Here is an 18,846-nt window from a genome sequence, read left to right as displayed (position 1 = left end):
AGCACTCAGGATGCGTGGACGCAGACCCAGTAGTGTCAATATATACTGAACTCACCCAAAAAACATTACAATCAGGGGAGGCTGCCGACTGCGATCCAGCAAAAGGGACGCCGGCCAAAGATCCACGAATAGACCACCTATCGGACCCCACTAAAAACAAGGGGGTCACCCTCTGAGCCCTCCATAGAGGACATAATAGGACATAGCTCCCTTAAAAGGGCGCCTGGCCACAAGGACGCAAGCCCCAGTAGAGCCGATCGCTTAGGGGCAGCGGAGGGGAAGGTGGATGTCCAAAACAAAAGGCAGTGGCTTCAGCCATCCTCATAGGGGCTGCCTCACATAGGTTTTGACGAGTAGGCCCTAAAAACGTGGCCTCAATTTTTGGCCGGATCCAGCCACGTGAGGCGCCTACCCATGGATGGTAAAAACATCAGCTCCCCCAGCCCAACAACCACTGCAGGGAGCCCAGAGGACATCCCTGCCTAAGTCACCAACCCCCCAGGATGGCAGGGAAGCCTGCTCAACCCCCCGTTGTGCACCAGGAAAACCCGGTCAGCCCGATCAGCAACTCAAACCAGCTCCCCTTAAGAGCATCTGGCAAAGCCAGCTCATTACCTCACCCGGTGGAGGCCGAAAGTTCCACAGTGACTGAAATTCTAGGGGGGCTGGGCTGAAGGGAGGGGAAACCCGGGGTCCGACAATCCCACGGAGGGGCCCACGTCCAACCCAAAACCCTCCAGGTGTGCTGGGGGGAGCAGATACTTACTACACCAGGAACTGCTCTGCCTGCCTGGACTAGGTGGACCCTAAGGATCTATAATATCCCGTTCGCCGCCCAGTCTGGCACTTGATTGTAGTTCTCACAGGAACAAAATAATAAGAGGATTTAAAATGAAAAAATTGCCAGGACCAGAGATCCCAGCAAGGAACTAGGTCCTTACTCCTGACTAGGCAGAAAAAAAAGTGTCTATAGCTGAGAGTGGGTGTATACCCCCTGGGACTGCCCCTAGGCATAGTCAAGCTTTTTCCTGCCTAGTGTCCTACTCCTGTAGTGGGGCAGTAGAACCCAATGGTTAAGAAGAATCGGGAGCTGTGTCCCTCAATGAACGAAAGAGAAATTACATTGCAAAGTGAAAATTCCCTTGCAAAACGAACATCCACTTTTTCTTCAGTAAATCAACACCTATGCTTTTGTGTGCACTGGGGGAGCTTTGGAACCATGGACCTATCAGCAGTTATTAGTGCTTTTAAGGAAAATCACCAGAACTAATGAGTATGTGGGCTAGTATTAGCATGGTAGGGTGTTTAACATTGTCTGGTCTCTTGTCTGGGTAAACCACCCCGCATATCTGGTGTGCAAAGTTAGTACAAAAGTACAGATTAAAACAATACAAATTTTAATACAAATGGTTCAATGTGTGTGCATTAAATTGATAAAATCTCTCTCAAGCACATAAATACATACAAAATAGACCATTGGGTCCCTTGATTTTAAGTTTACTTCAAAATATAATTTTCCTTTCCACCATAGATGTGTAATACCGATTCAGAAAAAGCTGTAATTCTCACCTCTTTGTCATGTTCTTTGTGGAGGCAGTAGCTAGTGCTCAATACACATTCTGGACAACATTTGCCCTCAAAATGGACTAATTCTTCACCCTGATAAAGAAATGCAGATTATTGTAGTATGAAGAATGTACTTTTGCTGAGATAATGCTATTCACTGTGTAAACGGCAGTTAAATTGTGGAATGTAAAGATTTCACTTTACTCATCTTAAGGAGAATTGTCTGGAGGACCCTCCATGAAAAATGAGCAAATTCAGCATATTAGCACCAAGCCAATTCTCCACATACATAAAGGTGTCTTAACGTAACATAAACACAAATGGTGTTGGCTTTATAATGAGCAGAAGGAAAGAAAGCACAGTGTGTGCATGAATAAATCACAAATAGAAGCTTATTGTTACCTTAAAATAAAAAATAAAAAGATAAAGGCCAATGCTGGCTATACTTATCTTCCCTTTGCTCCTCCACTGACCCATTGACTTGGAGAACAAAGGGAAAAAAACCCTGTGTAAGCTGCAATTTGAGAAGTACCAGGAGAACCCATCCATGATGGGGCAGAATTCTTTCTATTGACACCAATGATGGGGCACATTTCCTCCAACTGACACCAACAATGGTGGCACTACTCATCCCATTGACTCTAATGAAAGGGCACAATTTCTCCCACTAACATCAACGATGGGGCAGAATTCTTTCCATTGACACCAATGATGGAGCACTATTCCTCCAACTGACACCATCAATGGTGGCACTAGAAAAGGGTACCCCCCTTTGGAAAAAAAAAAAGAAAAGGGTACCCCCCAGGGGTTTTTTAGCAGCAAAAAAATTCTTGAGATTAAAGATATAAAATTATTCATTTTTAATTTACACTTGGTTAAAAAGTTTCCATATAAAATATAAGCTCTGGTTTACAATATTGACCCATCGAAAAAGACATGAGATACATAGATAAAATAATCACAACCAACAAATTGGTATCACTACACGTTTCAACCTATTCCGTGGTGGTCTCCTCAGGAGTTATGGGATGTCTACAAGTACATTATAAAATTAGAAGTACATTGTACAAGACATATCAAAAATAGCTATAAAAATATAGCCTATATATTTACCATTACACCGATGAGTGTCTTTTTACCAGAGACTTTTTTGTTAGTTCAGAATCATCCTGGAAAAGACCTCCAAGAGTCCACGTAAGGTGAAAAGACTGGCTTGCAAGGAGTCACATTTTGAACAAATAATGGGATGGTAGAGGATCTACCTGCAGAAATATTCCCAAATATGGAAGGTAAGATTAAAATTTACAAAAGGATTTAGATTGAATAATAAATGAAAAGGGGGGAGTGATCTGATGGATACACCTGGGGCAATTGGCTTGTGAACCCTTTTCCAAAGTGATAAGAGATATAAAAAAGGAAAATAGGAGAAAAGTGCAAAAACCAAGAATGTGGCTTGTGAAACCAAAGCAAAATCGTGCAAAAAAAAAAAAAAAAAGTAAAAGTGTACAGTGAAAAGGATAGTGATAAAGTGAAAGTCAAAAATTTTGTTAACTAAAGACTGGAAATCATTGTGGCATATAGGACGACTGTGTTGTACAACATCAAAGAAGATCTATATGGATCTGCCACCAATGATATCACAGATCTATGTGTGAAAATGCAGATTAGCTCAACATATGCTAAAAAATAAAAATGAAGATGAATGAGTGCAAAAGTGAATGAAAAATCAGTATAATGAAAATAGGTGTATAGAGAAAAGGTTTTTTTGAATAATTAAAAAATTGTAAAACAGAAAAAAGGGGGAAAACATCCAAATTATCATAATTCTAACAGTATTTGATGCTTAAACTTAGTATAAATGACGATGCCGGAGGGAGACAGGGGATCTGATTCATTTGTTGTGGAGATGTCCAAAGCTGCATAGATATTGGTCCACTGTGTTATCTGCCATTACTAAAGCCCTGGGGGTGGAAATACCTAGGGATCCTCACCACTGCATTTTGGGGGTCCTAGATCAGATAGTGGAGGATAGGTTTTTGAGGGAGGCCGCCTCTCGGGCTCTCTTCCAGGCTCGATTACTTATCCTGAGACATTGGATAGCACCGGAGCCCCCTACTTACGGGATGTGGTTGGAACAGATGGGTACCACTCTCCGTATGGAGAAAGTTATTTATCAGCAAAGGGGGTCGCCACAGAAGTTTTCCAAGATATGGGGCATGTGGCTGAACTGTTCAGGCATGGCTCCTAATGACCTCATTATGGACCGTTTGCTAACGTAATTTTCAATGGAACATTCGTGCTTGTCTCCTGCTTGTGAGGATGGGATGGGGGAGGGCCACCTTCATTGTTATAGTGTTTTGTGGTTTCTATGCCTTGAACTGTTAAATTATAAATTACTGTCGGGAAGAGTGGGGCATGTTGTGGGTTACCTAATGTTTCCATACGGTTGACATTTTATGAAAGTATTTTTGTTGTAATGGTGTGGTGTAATGGAAATATATTTATTCCTTTGGATGAATCTTATAGGCAGATTGAGTAATAAAAGTCTGTCCATCTGTTTAAAGTAAAAGGTGCTAAACAAAAAAAAAAGGAATTTGCAAAAGGAAGAAGATACAGATTAATTGTAGGGAGGTTTACTCACTTGTATTGCCACAGGTAGTATCCATACATGACCTGTTGTTTTGGACCCAAAGGGAGGGAATTATCAAATGCCTCCTTTGTGATTGTGCTTTTATAGCCCCATTTGTTGGATTGATTTGAGTGAAATATGCTGCAGGTGTCTCCTCATGCCTACCCGTTGTTCAAGACCGCATGCTGTAGTCTCCTCGTGGCTCCCTTAACATTTGGAAGAGGTCCCCGGCCGCTGCCATCACTTCCGGGTGCACTGATAACGCGGCACACAGGCTGGGCGCCAAAACATATGGCATGCGCGTCGGCCCATCTAACCTGGAAATGATCCGGGACGCTGCCGGCATGGGATAGGCAGTCGCCCGTAGCCGGGTGTAAACCACAACCCAGTCGTCGGCTGGGAAGAGACTAATGGCACTTTTCCACTGCAAGTACCGGCTAGTACCGGCTCGGCTCTACTTGGCCCGGTTTGCTTTTCCACTGCTGGTACCGCATGGTATAGTGTCGGAACGGTTCAGTACGGTACGGTATAGGTTTGCTTTTCCACTAAAGTAGTACTAAAGTTAAGTGGGTGGGATAACAACGGGGTGGGTGGGATTCTCTGACCAATCAGTGGCTAATAGTGACTGCATGCAAAGGATTGTGGGATATGGTACCAGTTTGGTACCTGTTGGAACCACAATCGAGTAGGTACTGTTTTTTCAGAGCCGTACCGTACCGTACCATTCGGTTCCATGCAGTGGAAAAGCAAACCTATACCGTACCGTACCGAACCGAACCGAACCGTTCCGACCTTATACCATGCGGTACCAGCAGTGGAAAAGCACAAAAGCGTGCCGAACCGTTACGGTTCCATGTAGTGGAAAAGCATCATAAAGGAGACAAAAGAGTTCTCCTGAAAGTCTGACCTTTGACCCCATGCCAGGAAAACAGTCTTGACAAATCCCATCCAGGATGACATGGGAGGACCAGCCATTAATTCTATGAACTAAAAACAAATAGAATAATACAATTGACAAGAATATCATGTTTATCCATAACCACAATCATTATTATTATCTCGCTCTGTTAAACGTAATTGACGGAACTGGGGACACAAATTGTTTCACGTTTGTTTGCCCTGGGATAGAATGGCTATTTGCATGGACAAACTCAACAAAATATATGTATGGAAACAGTGTAACAATTTTTGATATACACATAGAATTGTATTGTATTTGTATTTTGTAACAATACACAGAAGTATATTGTAATTTAATTTGTATACGGCTCCTTCTTTTTTAAATTATTGTACATTTCCTTATTTCTAATAATAATGATTGTGGTTATGGATAAACATGATATTCTTGTCAGTTGTATAATGCTATTTGTTTTTAGTTCATAGAATTCATGGCTGGTCCTCCCATGTCATCCTGGATGGGTTTTGTCAAGACTGTCTTCCCGGCATGGGGTCAAAGGTCAGACTGTCAGGAGAACTCTTTTGTCTTCTTTGGTCTATTCCCATCTAACTTTCAGGCCGTGGTTTTCACCCGGCTACGGGGGACTAGCTATCCCATGCTGGCGGTGTCCTGGATCATTTCCAGGTCTGATAGCCCAGCGCGCATGTGCAGCGCCATATGTTTTGGCACCCAGCCTGCGTGCCGCGTCATCGGTGCACCCAGAAGTAGCGGCAATGGCCGGGGTCCTCTTCCGGAAGGCAGAGGGAGCCACGAGGAGACCACAGCATGCGGTCTTGGACAACAGGTAGGTATGAGGAGACACCTGCAGCATTTTTCACTCAAATCAATCAAACGATTGGGGCTATAAAAGGGCATTTACAAAGGAGGCATTTGATAATTCCCTCCCTTTGGGTCCAAAACAGCATATGTATGGATACTACCTGTTGCAATACAAGTGAGTAAACCTCCCTACAATTAATCTGTATCTTCTTCCTTTTGCAAATTCCTTTTTTTTGTTTAGCACCTTTTATTTTAAACAGATGGACAGATTTTTATTGCTCAATCTGCCTATGAGATTCATCCATAGGAATAAATATACAGTGCTTTGCAAAAGTATTCGGCCCCCTTGAACTTTGCGACATTTTGCCACATTTCAGGCTTCAAACATAAAGATATAAAACTGTAATTTTTTGTGAAGAATCAACAACAAGTGGGACACAATCATGAAGTGGAACAAAATTTATTGGATATTTCAAACTTTTTTAACAAATAAAAAACTGAAAAATTGGGCGTGCAAAATTATTCAGCCCTCTTAAGTTAATACTTTGTAGCACCACCTTTTGCTGTGATTACAGCTGTAAGTCACTTGGGGTATGTCTCTATCAGTTTTGCACATTGAGAGACTGAAATTTTTGCCCATTCCTCCTTGCAAAACAGCTCGAGCTCAGTGAGGTTGGATGGAGAGCGTTTGTGAACAGCAGTTTTCAGTTCTTTCCACAGATTCTCGATTGGACTCAGGTCTGGACTTTGACTTGGTCATTCTAACACCTGCATGTGTTTATTTGTGAAGCATTCCATTGTAGATTTTGCTTTATGTTTTGGATCATTGTCTTGTTGGAAGACAAATCTCCGTCCCAGTCTCAGGTCTTTTGCAGACTCCATCAGGTTTTCTTCCAGAATGGTCCTGTATTTGGCTCCATCCATCTTCCCATCAATTTTAACCATCTTCCCTGTCCCTGCTGAAGAAAAGATGGCCCAAACCATGATGTTGCCACCACCATGTTTGACAGTGGGGATGGTGTGTTCAGGGTGATGAGCTGTGTTGCTTTTATGCCAAACATAACGTTTTGCATTGTTGCCAAAAAGTTCGATTTTGTCTTCATCTGACCAGAGCATCTTCTTCCACATGTTTGGTGTGTCTCCCAGGTGGCTTGTGGCAAACTTTAAAAGACACTTTTTATGGATATCTTTAAGAAATGGCTTTCTTCTTGCCACTCTTCCATAAAGGCCAGATTTGTGCAGTATACGACTGATTGTTGTCCTATGGACAGAGTCTCCCACCTCAGCTGTAGATCTCTGCAGTTCATCCAGAGTTATCATGGGCCTCTTGGCTGCATCTCTGATCAGTCTTCTCCTTGTATGAGCTGAAAGTTTAGAGGGACGGCTAGGTCTTCGTAGATTTGCAGTGGTCTGATACTCCTTCTATTTCAATATTATCACTTGTGCTCCTTGGGATGTTTAAAGCTTGGGAAATCTTTTTGTATCCAAATCCGGCTTTAAACTTCTCCACAACAGTATCTCGGACCTGCCTGGTGTGTTCCTTGTTTTTCAGGATGCTCTCTGCGCTTTAAACAGACCTCTGAGACTATCACAGTGCAGGTGCATTTATACGGATACTTGATTACACACAGGTGGATTCTATTTATCATCATTAGTCATTTAGGTCAACATTGGATCATTCAGAGATGCTCACTGAACTTCTGGAGAGAGTTTGCTGCACTGAAAGTAAATGGGCTGAATAATTTTGCACGACCAATTTTTCCGTTTTTTATTTGTTAACAAAGTTTGAAATATCCAATAAATTTCATTCCACTTCATGATTGTGTCCCACTTGATGTTGATTCTTCACAAAAAATTACAGTTTTATATCTTCATGTTTGAAGCCTGAAATGTGGCAAAAGGTCGCAAAGTTCAAGGGGGCCGAATACTTTCACAAGGCCCTTTACTATATATACTACGTTTAAACATCAAATACTATTAGAATTATGATAATTGGGATGTCCCCCCCCCCTTTTTTTATATACAATTTTTTCATTATTCAAAATAAACATTTCTCTATACACCTATTTTCATTATACTGATTTTTCATTCACTTTTGCACTCATTCATCTTCATTTTTATTTTTTAGCATATGTTGAGCTACTCTGCAATTCCACACATAGATCTGTGATATCATTGGTGGCAGGTCCACATAGATCTTTTTTGATGTTGTACAACACAGTCGTCCTATATGCCACAATGATTTCAAGTCTTTAGGTAACAAAACGTTTTGACATTCACTTTATCACTATCCTTTTCACTTTACACTCTTACATTTTTTTTTTTTGCACGATTTTGCTTTGGTCATTTGGTTTCACAGGCCACATTCTTGGTTTTTGCACTTTTCTCCTATTTTCCTTTTTTAATCTCTCATCACTTTGGATAAAGGGTTCACAAACCAATTGTCCCAGGTGTATCCATCAGATCACTCCATTTGGATAATTTTTCCCCCCTTTTCATGTATTATTCAATCTAAATCCTTTTGTAAATTTTAATTTTACCTTCCATATTTGGGAATATTTCTGCAGGTAGATCCTCTACCATCCCATTATTTGTTCAAAATGTGACTCCTTGCAAGCCAGTCTTTTCACATTACCTGTTCTGGATTCTTGGAGGTCCTTTCCAGGATGATTCTGAACTAACAAAAACTGGTAAAAAGACACTCATCGGTGTAATGGTAAATACAGTATCTCACAAAAGTAAGTACACCCCTCACATTCTTGTAAATATTTTATTATATCTTTTCATGTGACAACACTGAAGAAATTACACTTTGCTGCAATGTAAAGTAGTGAGTATACAGCTTGTATAACAGTGCAAATGTGCTGTGCCCTCAAAATAACTCAACACACAGCCATTAATGTCTAAACTGCTGGCAAAAAAAGTGAGTACACCCCTTAGTGAAAAAAACTAATTGGGCCCAATTAGCCATTTCCCTCCCTGGTGTCATGTGACTTGTTAGAATTACAAGGACTCAGGTGTGAATGAGGAGCAGGTGTGATAAATTTGGTGTTATTGCTCTCCATCTCTCATACTGGTCACTGGAAGTTCAACATGGCACCTCATGGCAAAGAACTCTCTAAGGAACTAAAAAAAATAATTGTTGCTCTACATAAAGATCACCTAAGCTATAAGAAGATTGACAAGACCCTGAAACTGAGCTGCAGCATGGTGGCCAAGACCATACAGCAGTTTAACAGGACAGGTTTCACTCAGAATAGGCCTCGCCATGGTCGACCAAAGGAGTTGATTGTGCATGCTCAGCATCATATCCAGAGGTTGTCGTTGGGAAATAGATGTATGAGTGATGCCAGCATTGCTGCAGAGGTTGAAGGGGTGGAAGGTCAGCCTGTCAGTGCTCAGACCATAAGCCACACACTGCATCAAATTGGTCTGCATGGCTGTAGTACCAGAAGGAAGCCTCTTCTATAGATGATGCACAAAAAATGCCAACAAACAGTTTGCTGAAGACAAGCAGACTAAGGACATGGATTACTGGAACCATGTCCTGTGGTCTGATGAGACCAAGATAAACTTATTTGGTTAAGATGATGTCAAGCGTGTGTGGCAGTAACCAGATGAGGAGTACAAAGACAAGTGTGTCTTGGTCTGGGGCTGCATGAGTGCTGCCGCCACTGGGGAGCTACAGTTCACTGAGGGAACCATGAATGCCAACATGTACTTTGACATAATGAAGCAGAGCATGATCCTCTCCCTTCGGAGATTGAGCCGCAGGGCAGTATTCCAACATGATAATGACCCCCAAACACACCTCCAAGAGGACCACTGCCTTGCTAAAGAAGCTGAGAGTAAAGGTGATGGACTAGCCAAGCATGTCTCCAGAGCTAAACTCTATTGAGCATCTGTGGGGCATCCTAAAAAAAGGAAGGTGGAAGAGCATAAGGTCTCAAACATCCACCAGCTCCATGTTGTCATCATGGAGGAGTGGAAGAGGACTCCAGTGGCAACCTTTGAAGCTCTGGTGAACTCAATGCCCAAGAGGGTTAAGGCAGTGCTGGAAAATAATAGTGGCCACACAAAATATTGACACTTTGGGCCCAATTTATACATTTTAACTTAGGGGTGTACTCAATTTTGTTGGCAGCGGTTTAGACATAATTGGCTGTGTGTTGAGTTATTTTGAGGGGACAGCAAATTTACACTGTTATACAAGCTGTACACTCACTACTTTACATTGTAGCAAAGTGTAATTTCTTCAGTGTTGTCACATGAAAAGATATAATAAAATATTTACAAAAATGTGAGGGGTGTACATTCACTTTTGTGGGATAATGTATATAGGCTATATTTTTATAGCTATTTTTTTTATGTCTTGTACAATGTATTTCTAATTTTATAATGTACTTGTAGACATCACACATCCCCCGAGGAAGACCACCATGGCATAGGTCGAAATGCGTAGGGATACCAATTTGTTGGTTGTGATTGTTTTATCCATGTATTGTCCTTTTCTCATGTCTTTTTCGATGGGTTAATATTGTAAACCAGAGCTTTAATTTTATATGGAAAACTTTAACCAAGTGTAAATAAAAAATTAATAATTTTATATCTTTTGAACTCAAGATTCATTTTCTGCTAAAAAAAAAACCCTGGGGGGTACTCTTTTCTCTTTACCTTTAAGACATTTGTGTGCAGCCCTCTCCTTCCCATGTGTTTTTTCAACTTCACAATGGTGGCACTATTCCTTCCACTGACACCAAAGAAAGGGCACAATTCCTCCCACTAACACTAACAATGGGGCAAAATTCTTCCCATTGACACCAATGATGGGGCACTAGTTCTCCCACTGACACCAAAGATAGGGCATTGTTTACTCCCCACCGGATGCCAGGATATTTTCTACTCCCACTGGCCACAGTCTTCCCCCCCCCTAAAGACTGAAGGACAGTAAACTGGCCCTTTGTTTGGAAAGTTTAGAGACCACTGGTCTAAGTCATAATCCACCTTAACAATTCTTGGCGGAGAACTGAGAGCGAAGCTGCTTTAATAATGTAAATTAAATTCCCAAGTCATTATTAAAGCATTGTTGTTTTTATTTTTTATTTTTTGTCTGGGTGATTTTTTGACCAAGTACCAGCCTTCTATAATAACTTTAACCCGCTTGTCATTTCCCTTCTACATATAACTGAAATTAGAGTGGACCTTCACCCACAAATAGCACTTCTCTTATGATTTTCCACCCCTCTCTCTTTACAAATCTGAAATTTCTTTTTAACATTAAAAAAACACTATCATATGTTAGGAGGCAGTATTACGGTGTACTGGCAGAGAATCGTGGTGGTCGGTGCACACATGGTGGGGAGACCTGGCAGAGACCTGCAGTATATCTGCACATATGCCAGATCTTGTTTCAAGATGGCAATGTGGGAGCAGAGTGGTGAAGAAAAATCTTGGGCTGGAAGGAAGACAACGCTGGGCTCCTTAGAGAAATAACTATGTTTTTTTTTTTAAATTTACATACAGGGACAATTATCTGGGATTAGAAACAAAATTTTAACTAGGTAGGGTGAAGCTGCTTTTTACGTTTCAGTAATAAATAAAAGGCCATGCATACAGACCCAGATCTGTGAAAAAGCAGCATTGGTCAGAGGCTTAAAGTGCTTCTAAAGGCAGTAGGTTTTTTATCTTAATGCATTCTATCAAAGTCAGTGAGCCAATGAGGAGAGAGGGGGCACAAGGCCGAGCTGCAGTTCCATGACTGATGGTAATTATGTATCATGAATGGCCTGCCACTATCATTCTTGAAGTCACTATAATTTACCCCATATGGAAAATCCTATTTGTAAATCTAGAATCTGTGATTAAAATAACTGAAATATGATATTCCATTGCAACAACTGAATAAACAACGGTGTCTAGTAAAGTTTTAGGAAATGCTTTCATGAGCTTCAGTATTTTTAGAGATATTCCTCTGCTATGTTGGTATAATTTTAGAACCGCTAAAATTATCTTGGTGGTTCAAGAAAAAATAGTTATACGTTGTGTAGTTCGTGCTCTTCTATGAAACTCACTCTTACTTCTCTTTACTACCTCTCAGTCCTTTATGAATACGCAAGCTGTAGATTCTAGAGTCTTGAATGATCCAATTCTCTAGAATTCATCCAAATGTACCTTATGTAAAATGCTAAAGCATTACTTGCTGCCATATAACATCTTTAGGTGCAATTGTATGTTTATATAAACATTTTATTGACAACTTTAGGAAGATGAATATGTTTGATCCTCACCGAAAAAAGCAAAACTTGAGCATTTTTTTTTTGCACTTACAAGTATAATGAAATCAATCAGGTGGTCAATGCGGTTTTCAAAACTATTGCATAACCCTGCCATACAATATCAAATTTGTCAGAAAGGTGATAAAAGGCAGATTGACATTTTAGGCCTTGCTTAGACAAGTTAAGCTCATTCACCATCTGTGAGATTTTTTCCATTCTGGTTTTAAATGATCTTCTGATGTTGGTCCCTCAAAGGGGACAAATCATCCATTGAGCTTGCACTGTCCATTGAAAGCCAGTTGTTGCAGTTAATGTTTCAGGAACACAAAACACAATTATCAATTTTTTTGAGTGAGTGAATACTATCTCATCCTGATGACAACCTGTTTTATCTTCAGAAATAAATCTGTTGCAGACCTGTGAAACTGTGTTGCAGTTTGCTGCACAAGATTATTGTCACTGGGGTTTTCAAATGTAAATAAAAACTGTTGCATAGACTTTACCTGGCAAAAAAATGATTTGCATCTAAACTTGCCACTAATTAGCTTTGTAAATGCCTCATATTGAATGATTCCTTATGCATAGGATGTACTGAATGGTTGAACTCAATTTTCTATTTACCCTAAAATCAAGAGATCAGTGTTCAACCAGAATGTACATTCACCTGTGAACAAGGTTAAACACTATATGCTCCGTATCCAACATACTGTATATGTTGTTGAAGTTAACATAACTTGCATAGTACATATGTACAGATGTCCTCCTGAACCATTAATAGGACAACATGTTATTCATTCATTTAAAAAATATTAATAGATAATCCTTTTGACAGCTGTGGGGAAATATTTATTTAACATATTGCCTAAAATATTTCTGGCAAGCTGCTCAGAGGATAGCTGTTCTTTTTAAAGTGTTACAGAGAAGGCAAGATATGAATGCTGCCTGTGCTATGCTCAAATTGGCATTATTCTCATAACTAAGTAAAGCTGCATAGAATTGCTACACAATCTAACACAAGTTATTAAAATATGTTTACTTAGCAATGAAAGCTGTATTCTAACTAAACACTCATAGCCTTACTCTAAGTGCAAAGGGTGATGACTATGTACAGAAAGCAATAACCTACAACAACCAGCCGAATTTATTTACATTGTTACTTAGAAATATAAAACTCCTATCCCCCCCCAGGGTTAAATGTGATTGCATCCTTCTCTTACCTTGTCTGCTGGGTTTAGCTGAAATAGCAAACTTACCCACCCAATGAATCCATCGCTGCCTTGATCTGCCACAAGCCATCAGCCATCTTTCTCTCTGGTGTCATTAGGAGGTCAGCTAACTATTATGGGTCCTAGCAACTGCCCCCTGTTTAAAATGCTGCACCAGATGTGTGGACACTAACATTGCATCCCATCCCATACAGAAGGTAAGTAGAAGTTCACCTTTTCATTTTTTAAAAAACAAAAGGTAAACACTTTAACAAAAGAAGGTCTATTTCTAGCTATCTATTTTTATCTATAAAGAATCCCAACACACTTTCATAGCAACAACTGTCCTCTATGTGAATACACTTGCTGTTAGGGATCCTTCTGTTTCTGAAAGTTACTGTATGGCCGTTATTCATCATCTTCTTGTCATAGTATAAATGACTGAGTCACACAAAAATATATACATTCTGGCATTCCCTTCCTCCCTTTCAAGACTTATGGGCTATCCTTGTCCCATAGAAGATGTTGTGCTTATAGGAAATATATGATCTGATCTGCATAACAAAGGGGCAAACCTTGTAATGGGAATGCTGAAGGTGCCAGCTTACATACAGTAACACCTCTCCTCCGAGACAAATTATTCTTTATGCATGTGCACCTGATTATTGTGGTTGTAAGTTTTTGTGCATACTTAGGCAAATCACAGCAGGTCCAACAATTTTATGACAACATAGTTAAACAGATTTGCAGAATGGCCATGCAAATGTATATTGCACGTTTGGCTACACCTAAAGTTATTCTTTATGGGTTGATTTACTAAAGGGAAATAGAGGGTGCATTCTGCAAGAGCTTATTAAATTAGGTAAATGCTCACTTTTCAAAGAGTACTGAATCAAGTGCAAGGGAAAAAAAATCGATTTTTGTCCTAACGTCAAAACCTTTTCTCTGATGTTCATTGACGGACACAGCTCTATATCCTCTTTGACCCTTGGGTTATGCTGCTCTCCATAGAAGTAGGACTAGGTGGAAACAAAACTTAACTATGCCCCTAGGGCATTCCTTGGGGGTATACTTCCCACTCCCTGCTATAGGACTTCAATTTGTAACAAGCAGTGTCAGAAGAATACATAACCCAACTCAACAGAGGGATGGGTGCTGTGTCTGTCAATGAACATCAGAGAAATGGATTTTACGGTAACTCAAAAATCCCATTTTCTCTTTTGTTCAATGACGGATACAACTCCATATCTTCTTTGACTCTTGGGATGTCTCAAAGCAGTGTCAACATGAGGGGAAGGGAAAAAACACAGCAATGCACATAATTCCCAAAACATAGCCAACCAGTTAAGCCAGGAGCTCAACCAGAAACAACTGGAGCTCACCAACCAGAAGAATACACCCTCAAGAGGCAGGAGCCTCTGCAACAGCAGCCTGAAAAACTTTACGGCCGAACACAGCTTACGCAGATGCAAGTACATCCAACTTGTCACACTTGGTGAATGTATGCACAGATGACCATGTGACCGCCTTGCACACCTGAGCCACCGACACCTGATGACGGAAGGCCCAGGAGGCACTAAGCCTCCTTGTAGAATGCGCCTTAAAAGGCAAAGGAGGAGCCTGACCCTTAATAGAATAGGCCTGCACCACCTTCTGCCTGATACATCTGGAAATGGTCTGCCTGCCCCTTAGGAGATCCATCAGTAAGGACAAACAAAGAATCCAATTTTCGAATGGCCACAGTCGCCACCAGTCGAACCACATCCAGGAAATGCAAAGCAATTTCTTTAGGATGTGTCGGCTTAGAGCACAAGGAAGGCAACACAATGTTTTCATTCAAGTGAAAACCCAAGACAACCTTAGGAAGGAGCTACTGACAGGGACGTAGCACCACTTTGTCCCTGTGAACCACCAGGTAAGGTGACCAACAGGACAACGCAGCAAGTTCCGACACCCTGCGTGCAGAAGTAATAGCCACCAAAAAGGCTACCTTTTGTGACAGAGTAAGCAGAGAAGGTTCACAAATATTTTTAAAAGGCGGTTTTTGAAGAACCGACAGTACCAAATTGAGGTCCCACAAAGGTACCAGAGACCTTACAGGAGGAGCCAAGTGGCAAAACCCCTGGACGAAAAGTGTGAACCAAAGAATTTGCAGCCAACGGCCATTGGAAAAAATGGCAGAAATCTGGCCTTTGATGGTACCCAGAGCCAAACATTTATCTACATCTTGTTGTACAAACTCCAGTAGACGGAACACAGAAAAGGACCAGGGAGAAACCCCCACAAGACTTACACCAAGAAATGTATGCCCTCCAAACTCTATGAAAAATCTTCCTAGAAGTAGATTTTCTAGCCTTTAACAGAGTAGGAATTACCGAATCCGACAACCCTCTAACCTTCAGTACCTGGTTTTCAATAGCCAGGCCTTAAAGCAAGCGACCATAAAACAGGATGAAAGATCGGCCCGTGAGACAAAAGATCTTCTCTGAGAGGGAGTCTCCAATGAACAACAGCTACCAGCCTCACAAAGTCTGCTTACCAAGAGCGGAGAGGCCAGTCTGGAGCCATCAGAGTGACTGGAATCCCTTCTGCCTCGATTCTGCGCAGAAGCCTAGGCAGAAGCTGTAGTGGAGGAAAAGCCTAAATCAGACATTACTGACCCCAAGGGGCCACCAGACCGTCAGCATCATCAGCCAAAGGATCCAGGGATCTTGCAACAAACCTTTTAACCTTCCAGTTGAGACGAGAGGCCAATACATCCACATCCGGAGTCCCCCAACGGAGACACAGTTGTTGAAACACTTCCAGATGAAGAGTGCATTTGCCCAGACTCAGGGCCTGCTGACTTCCACCCCTGGAATGTGCACAGTAGAGAGGGCTGGAACATATTGTTCTACCCACTTTAGAATGCTGGCTACTTCTTTTGCCGCTAGAACATTTTTAGTGCTGCCTTGATGATTGATATATGCCACCGCCGTGGCACTGTCCGATTGAATTCTTACTGGCCACTCCTGCAGACGATCTGTCCACTGGGACAGGCAAAGCCTAATCGCCCGAATCTCCAGAATATTGATCAGCAAACCGGACTCCTCCCGAGTCCAAACCCCTTGAGCCGAATTTGTGCTTAAGACCCCTCCCCACCCAGACAGGCTGGCGTCCGTGGCAACCACTGTGTAGTACAGGGGGAGAAAGGACTTTTCCTGTCGAAGCACCGAGGAATGGAGCCAGCAAAGCAAGGATCACCTTGCACCCCAGCTCAATAGGATCAGATTGTCCGGGGATTGGGCATTCTTGTCCCAGTTGGCAAAAATTTCCTTCTGGAGTAAAATGTCAATCCCAAAAAACAAAGAAATCTCCCAATATAGTGAAATAATGGATATCCAGGTGAGAATCAATATATAAAAAATGGTACTAAAAAATTAAATATTGTGCCAAGTGAAATAAAAGTGTTTGGGATCTCTAAAAACACTTATAGGGATTCCAGGAATAAATATAATTGATATCTGGTGAATAAATTAAAGATACACAAAGAATTAAATAGTCCGTAATGAAAGTGAAGAAAGTCCACAGATTTGATCAATATAATGATCTTCCAAAATTGTGCAGCAATATTGTGCTATAAAGTGCCAGAAGAAATTTTCATGGATGGAGGGGGTGCTTCCCAGTGATGGATCAGGATGTGGGTGCCGGGTGAGGGAATTTCCGTGCTCCCCTTCCTATGTAGCCCGCACTCACCAGAGAGCGGCACCCCTACAGGGGTAACCAGCGTTGGATTAATGGGGTGTTCCCCGGTAAACTGCGGTGAGCCTCTCCACTCCTTCTGGGATCAATTGCACTTCCTCCCTCCAGTAGTAAGGTATTTAGGCAAGCGATATGTAGTAAGGGATCATAGGCAGCGCTCCAGAGTATTAGGAATGATGTCCGAGATTATATGGATAGAAAAACGCTAATATAGTGATGTACCGTAAAATGTATCCATTTATTAAACAATTTACATAAAGTACTCACATTTAAAACAAAGATACAGCATCCGTAAGCAAGTAGGGACCGCGAACCCCTCGTGCAGCGGTACTTCCGGACGCCGTGCGTCTCAGCAACCGGATGTGCGTCTCAAAGGGCGGAACTGACGTGCCTACGCTCTACGCGTTTCGTCATCAACACTTTTATTTCACTTGGCACAATATTTAATTTTTTAGTACCATTTTTTATATATTTATTCTCACCTGGATATCCATTATTTCACTATATTGGGAGATTTCTTTGTTATTTGGGATTGACATTTTACTCCTGATATTAATACACCACTTGGCAGGTTTTATCACCTTATAATTGTTTTACTTGGATATCCACACCTATCATCTTTTAATAGCACTGCCACCTAGTGTCTACAGTATTTATTACACGAGTCACTTTAATATTTATTTATTTTTAGACTCACATATCTTCTACCAGTCGAATTATATTTATTGCCTGTAGGCATTGTACACATTTTATTTATTTATGTCATTTCACCTTATTCATTTGCTTATAATTAATTATTAGACATTAATTATTTATTAGTGCTATAAGTTTATCAATTGTTGGTTAGAATACATACTGTGGCATTGTATTGGAACCATTGGGTATATATAAGGACCATTACTTATACCATTGATTTCATATTTTTATTACCTATATCTTCCCTGTATTTGTAAGATACATTACTCCCCTGTATATATATATATATATATATATATATATATATATATATATATATATATATTCTTTACAATTACTGGCAGCGCCAATTACCCTATCAAACTCCTATAATCCTGATATAGTTTTACTATATTTTTGGGGTAGGCTGCAGCCAATCTAGTAACCAGATCCATTTGCGCGGAATTCTCTCTTTATCAAAAATTTCCTTCTGCAGAGGCCAGGTATGGAACTGCACAAATGGAACCACCTCGAAGCTGGAGACCATCAAACCCAGCACTTGCATGCAAGTCCTGAGAGATGACTGACAGTTGGACAGCAGGAGCTGAATCGCATGCTGCAACTTTAGCAGTTTCGCCTCCGCAAGAAACACACTGGCTGAGGCTGAATCCAAAGTGAAGCCCAGGTAATCCAGGTTGGTGGACGGAATCAGAGCTGACTTCTGAAAATTCAGTGACCAGCCGAACTCTTGCAGAGTTCGCACAGTGATGTCTAGATCGTCTTTTAAGACAGACGAAGACTCTGCTTGCAGAAAGAGATCGTCCATGTACCCCAGTACTGCGATCCCCCTCTACCTGAGCAAGGCTAATACCGGGGCCAACACTTTTTCAAATACCCGAGCAGCTGAGGCGAGACTAGAGGGTAACGCCACAAATTGATATTGTTCTCTTCCCACGACAAAATGAAGAAAACACTGATGCCCTACATATATTGGGATATAAAGGTAAGTGTCCTTAATATCGAGAGAGGCCATAAAAT

At 41.1% G+C, this 18,846-nt stretch overlaps 1 protein-coding gene across 1 annotated transcript in view; it reads right to left on the bottom strand.

Annotated features, from left to right (window-relative positions):
- Positions 1-18,846, bottom strand: part of FRAS1 (Fraser extracellular matrix complex subunit 1) — an 843,167-nt gene that overhangs the window by 530,322 nt on the left and 293,999 nt on the right. Inside the window, exon 10 of the mRNA XM_082266873.1 lies at positions 1,570-1,659. Coding sequence (XP_082122999.1) covers positions 1,570-1,659 — 90 coding nt within the window. The remainder of the gene's footprint in view (positions 1-1,569; positions 1,660-18,846) is intronic.

Source organism: Pelophylax lessonae (genome assembly GCF_965119305.1).
Source record: "Pelophylax lessonae genome assembly, chromosome: 1".
NCBI classification, from domain to species: domain Eukaryota; kingdom Metazoa; phylum Chordata; class Amphibia; order Anura; family Ranidae; genus Pelophylax; species Pelophylax lessonae.
This window is presented reverse-complemented; position numbering and strand designations above follow the sequence as displayed.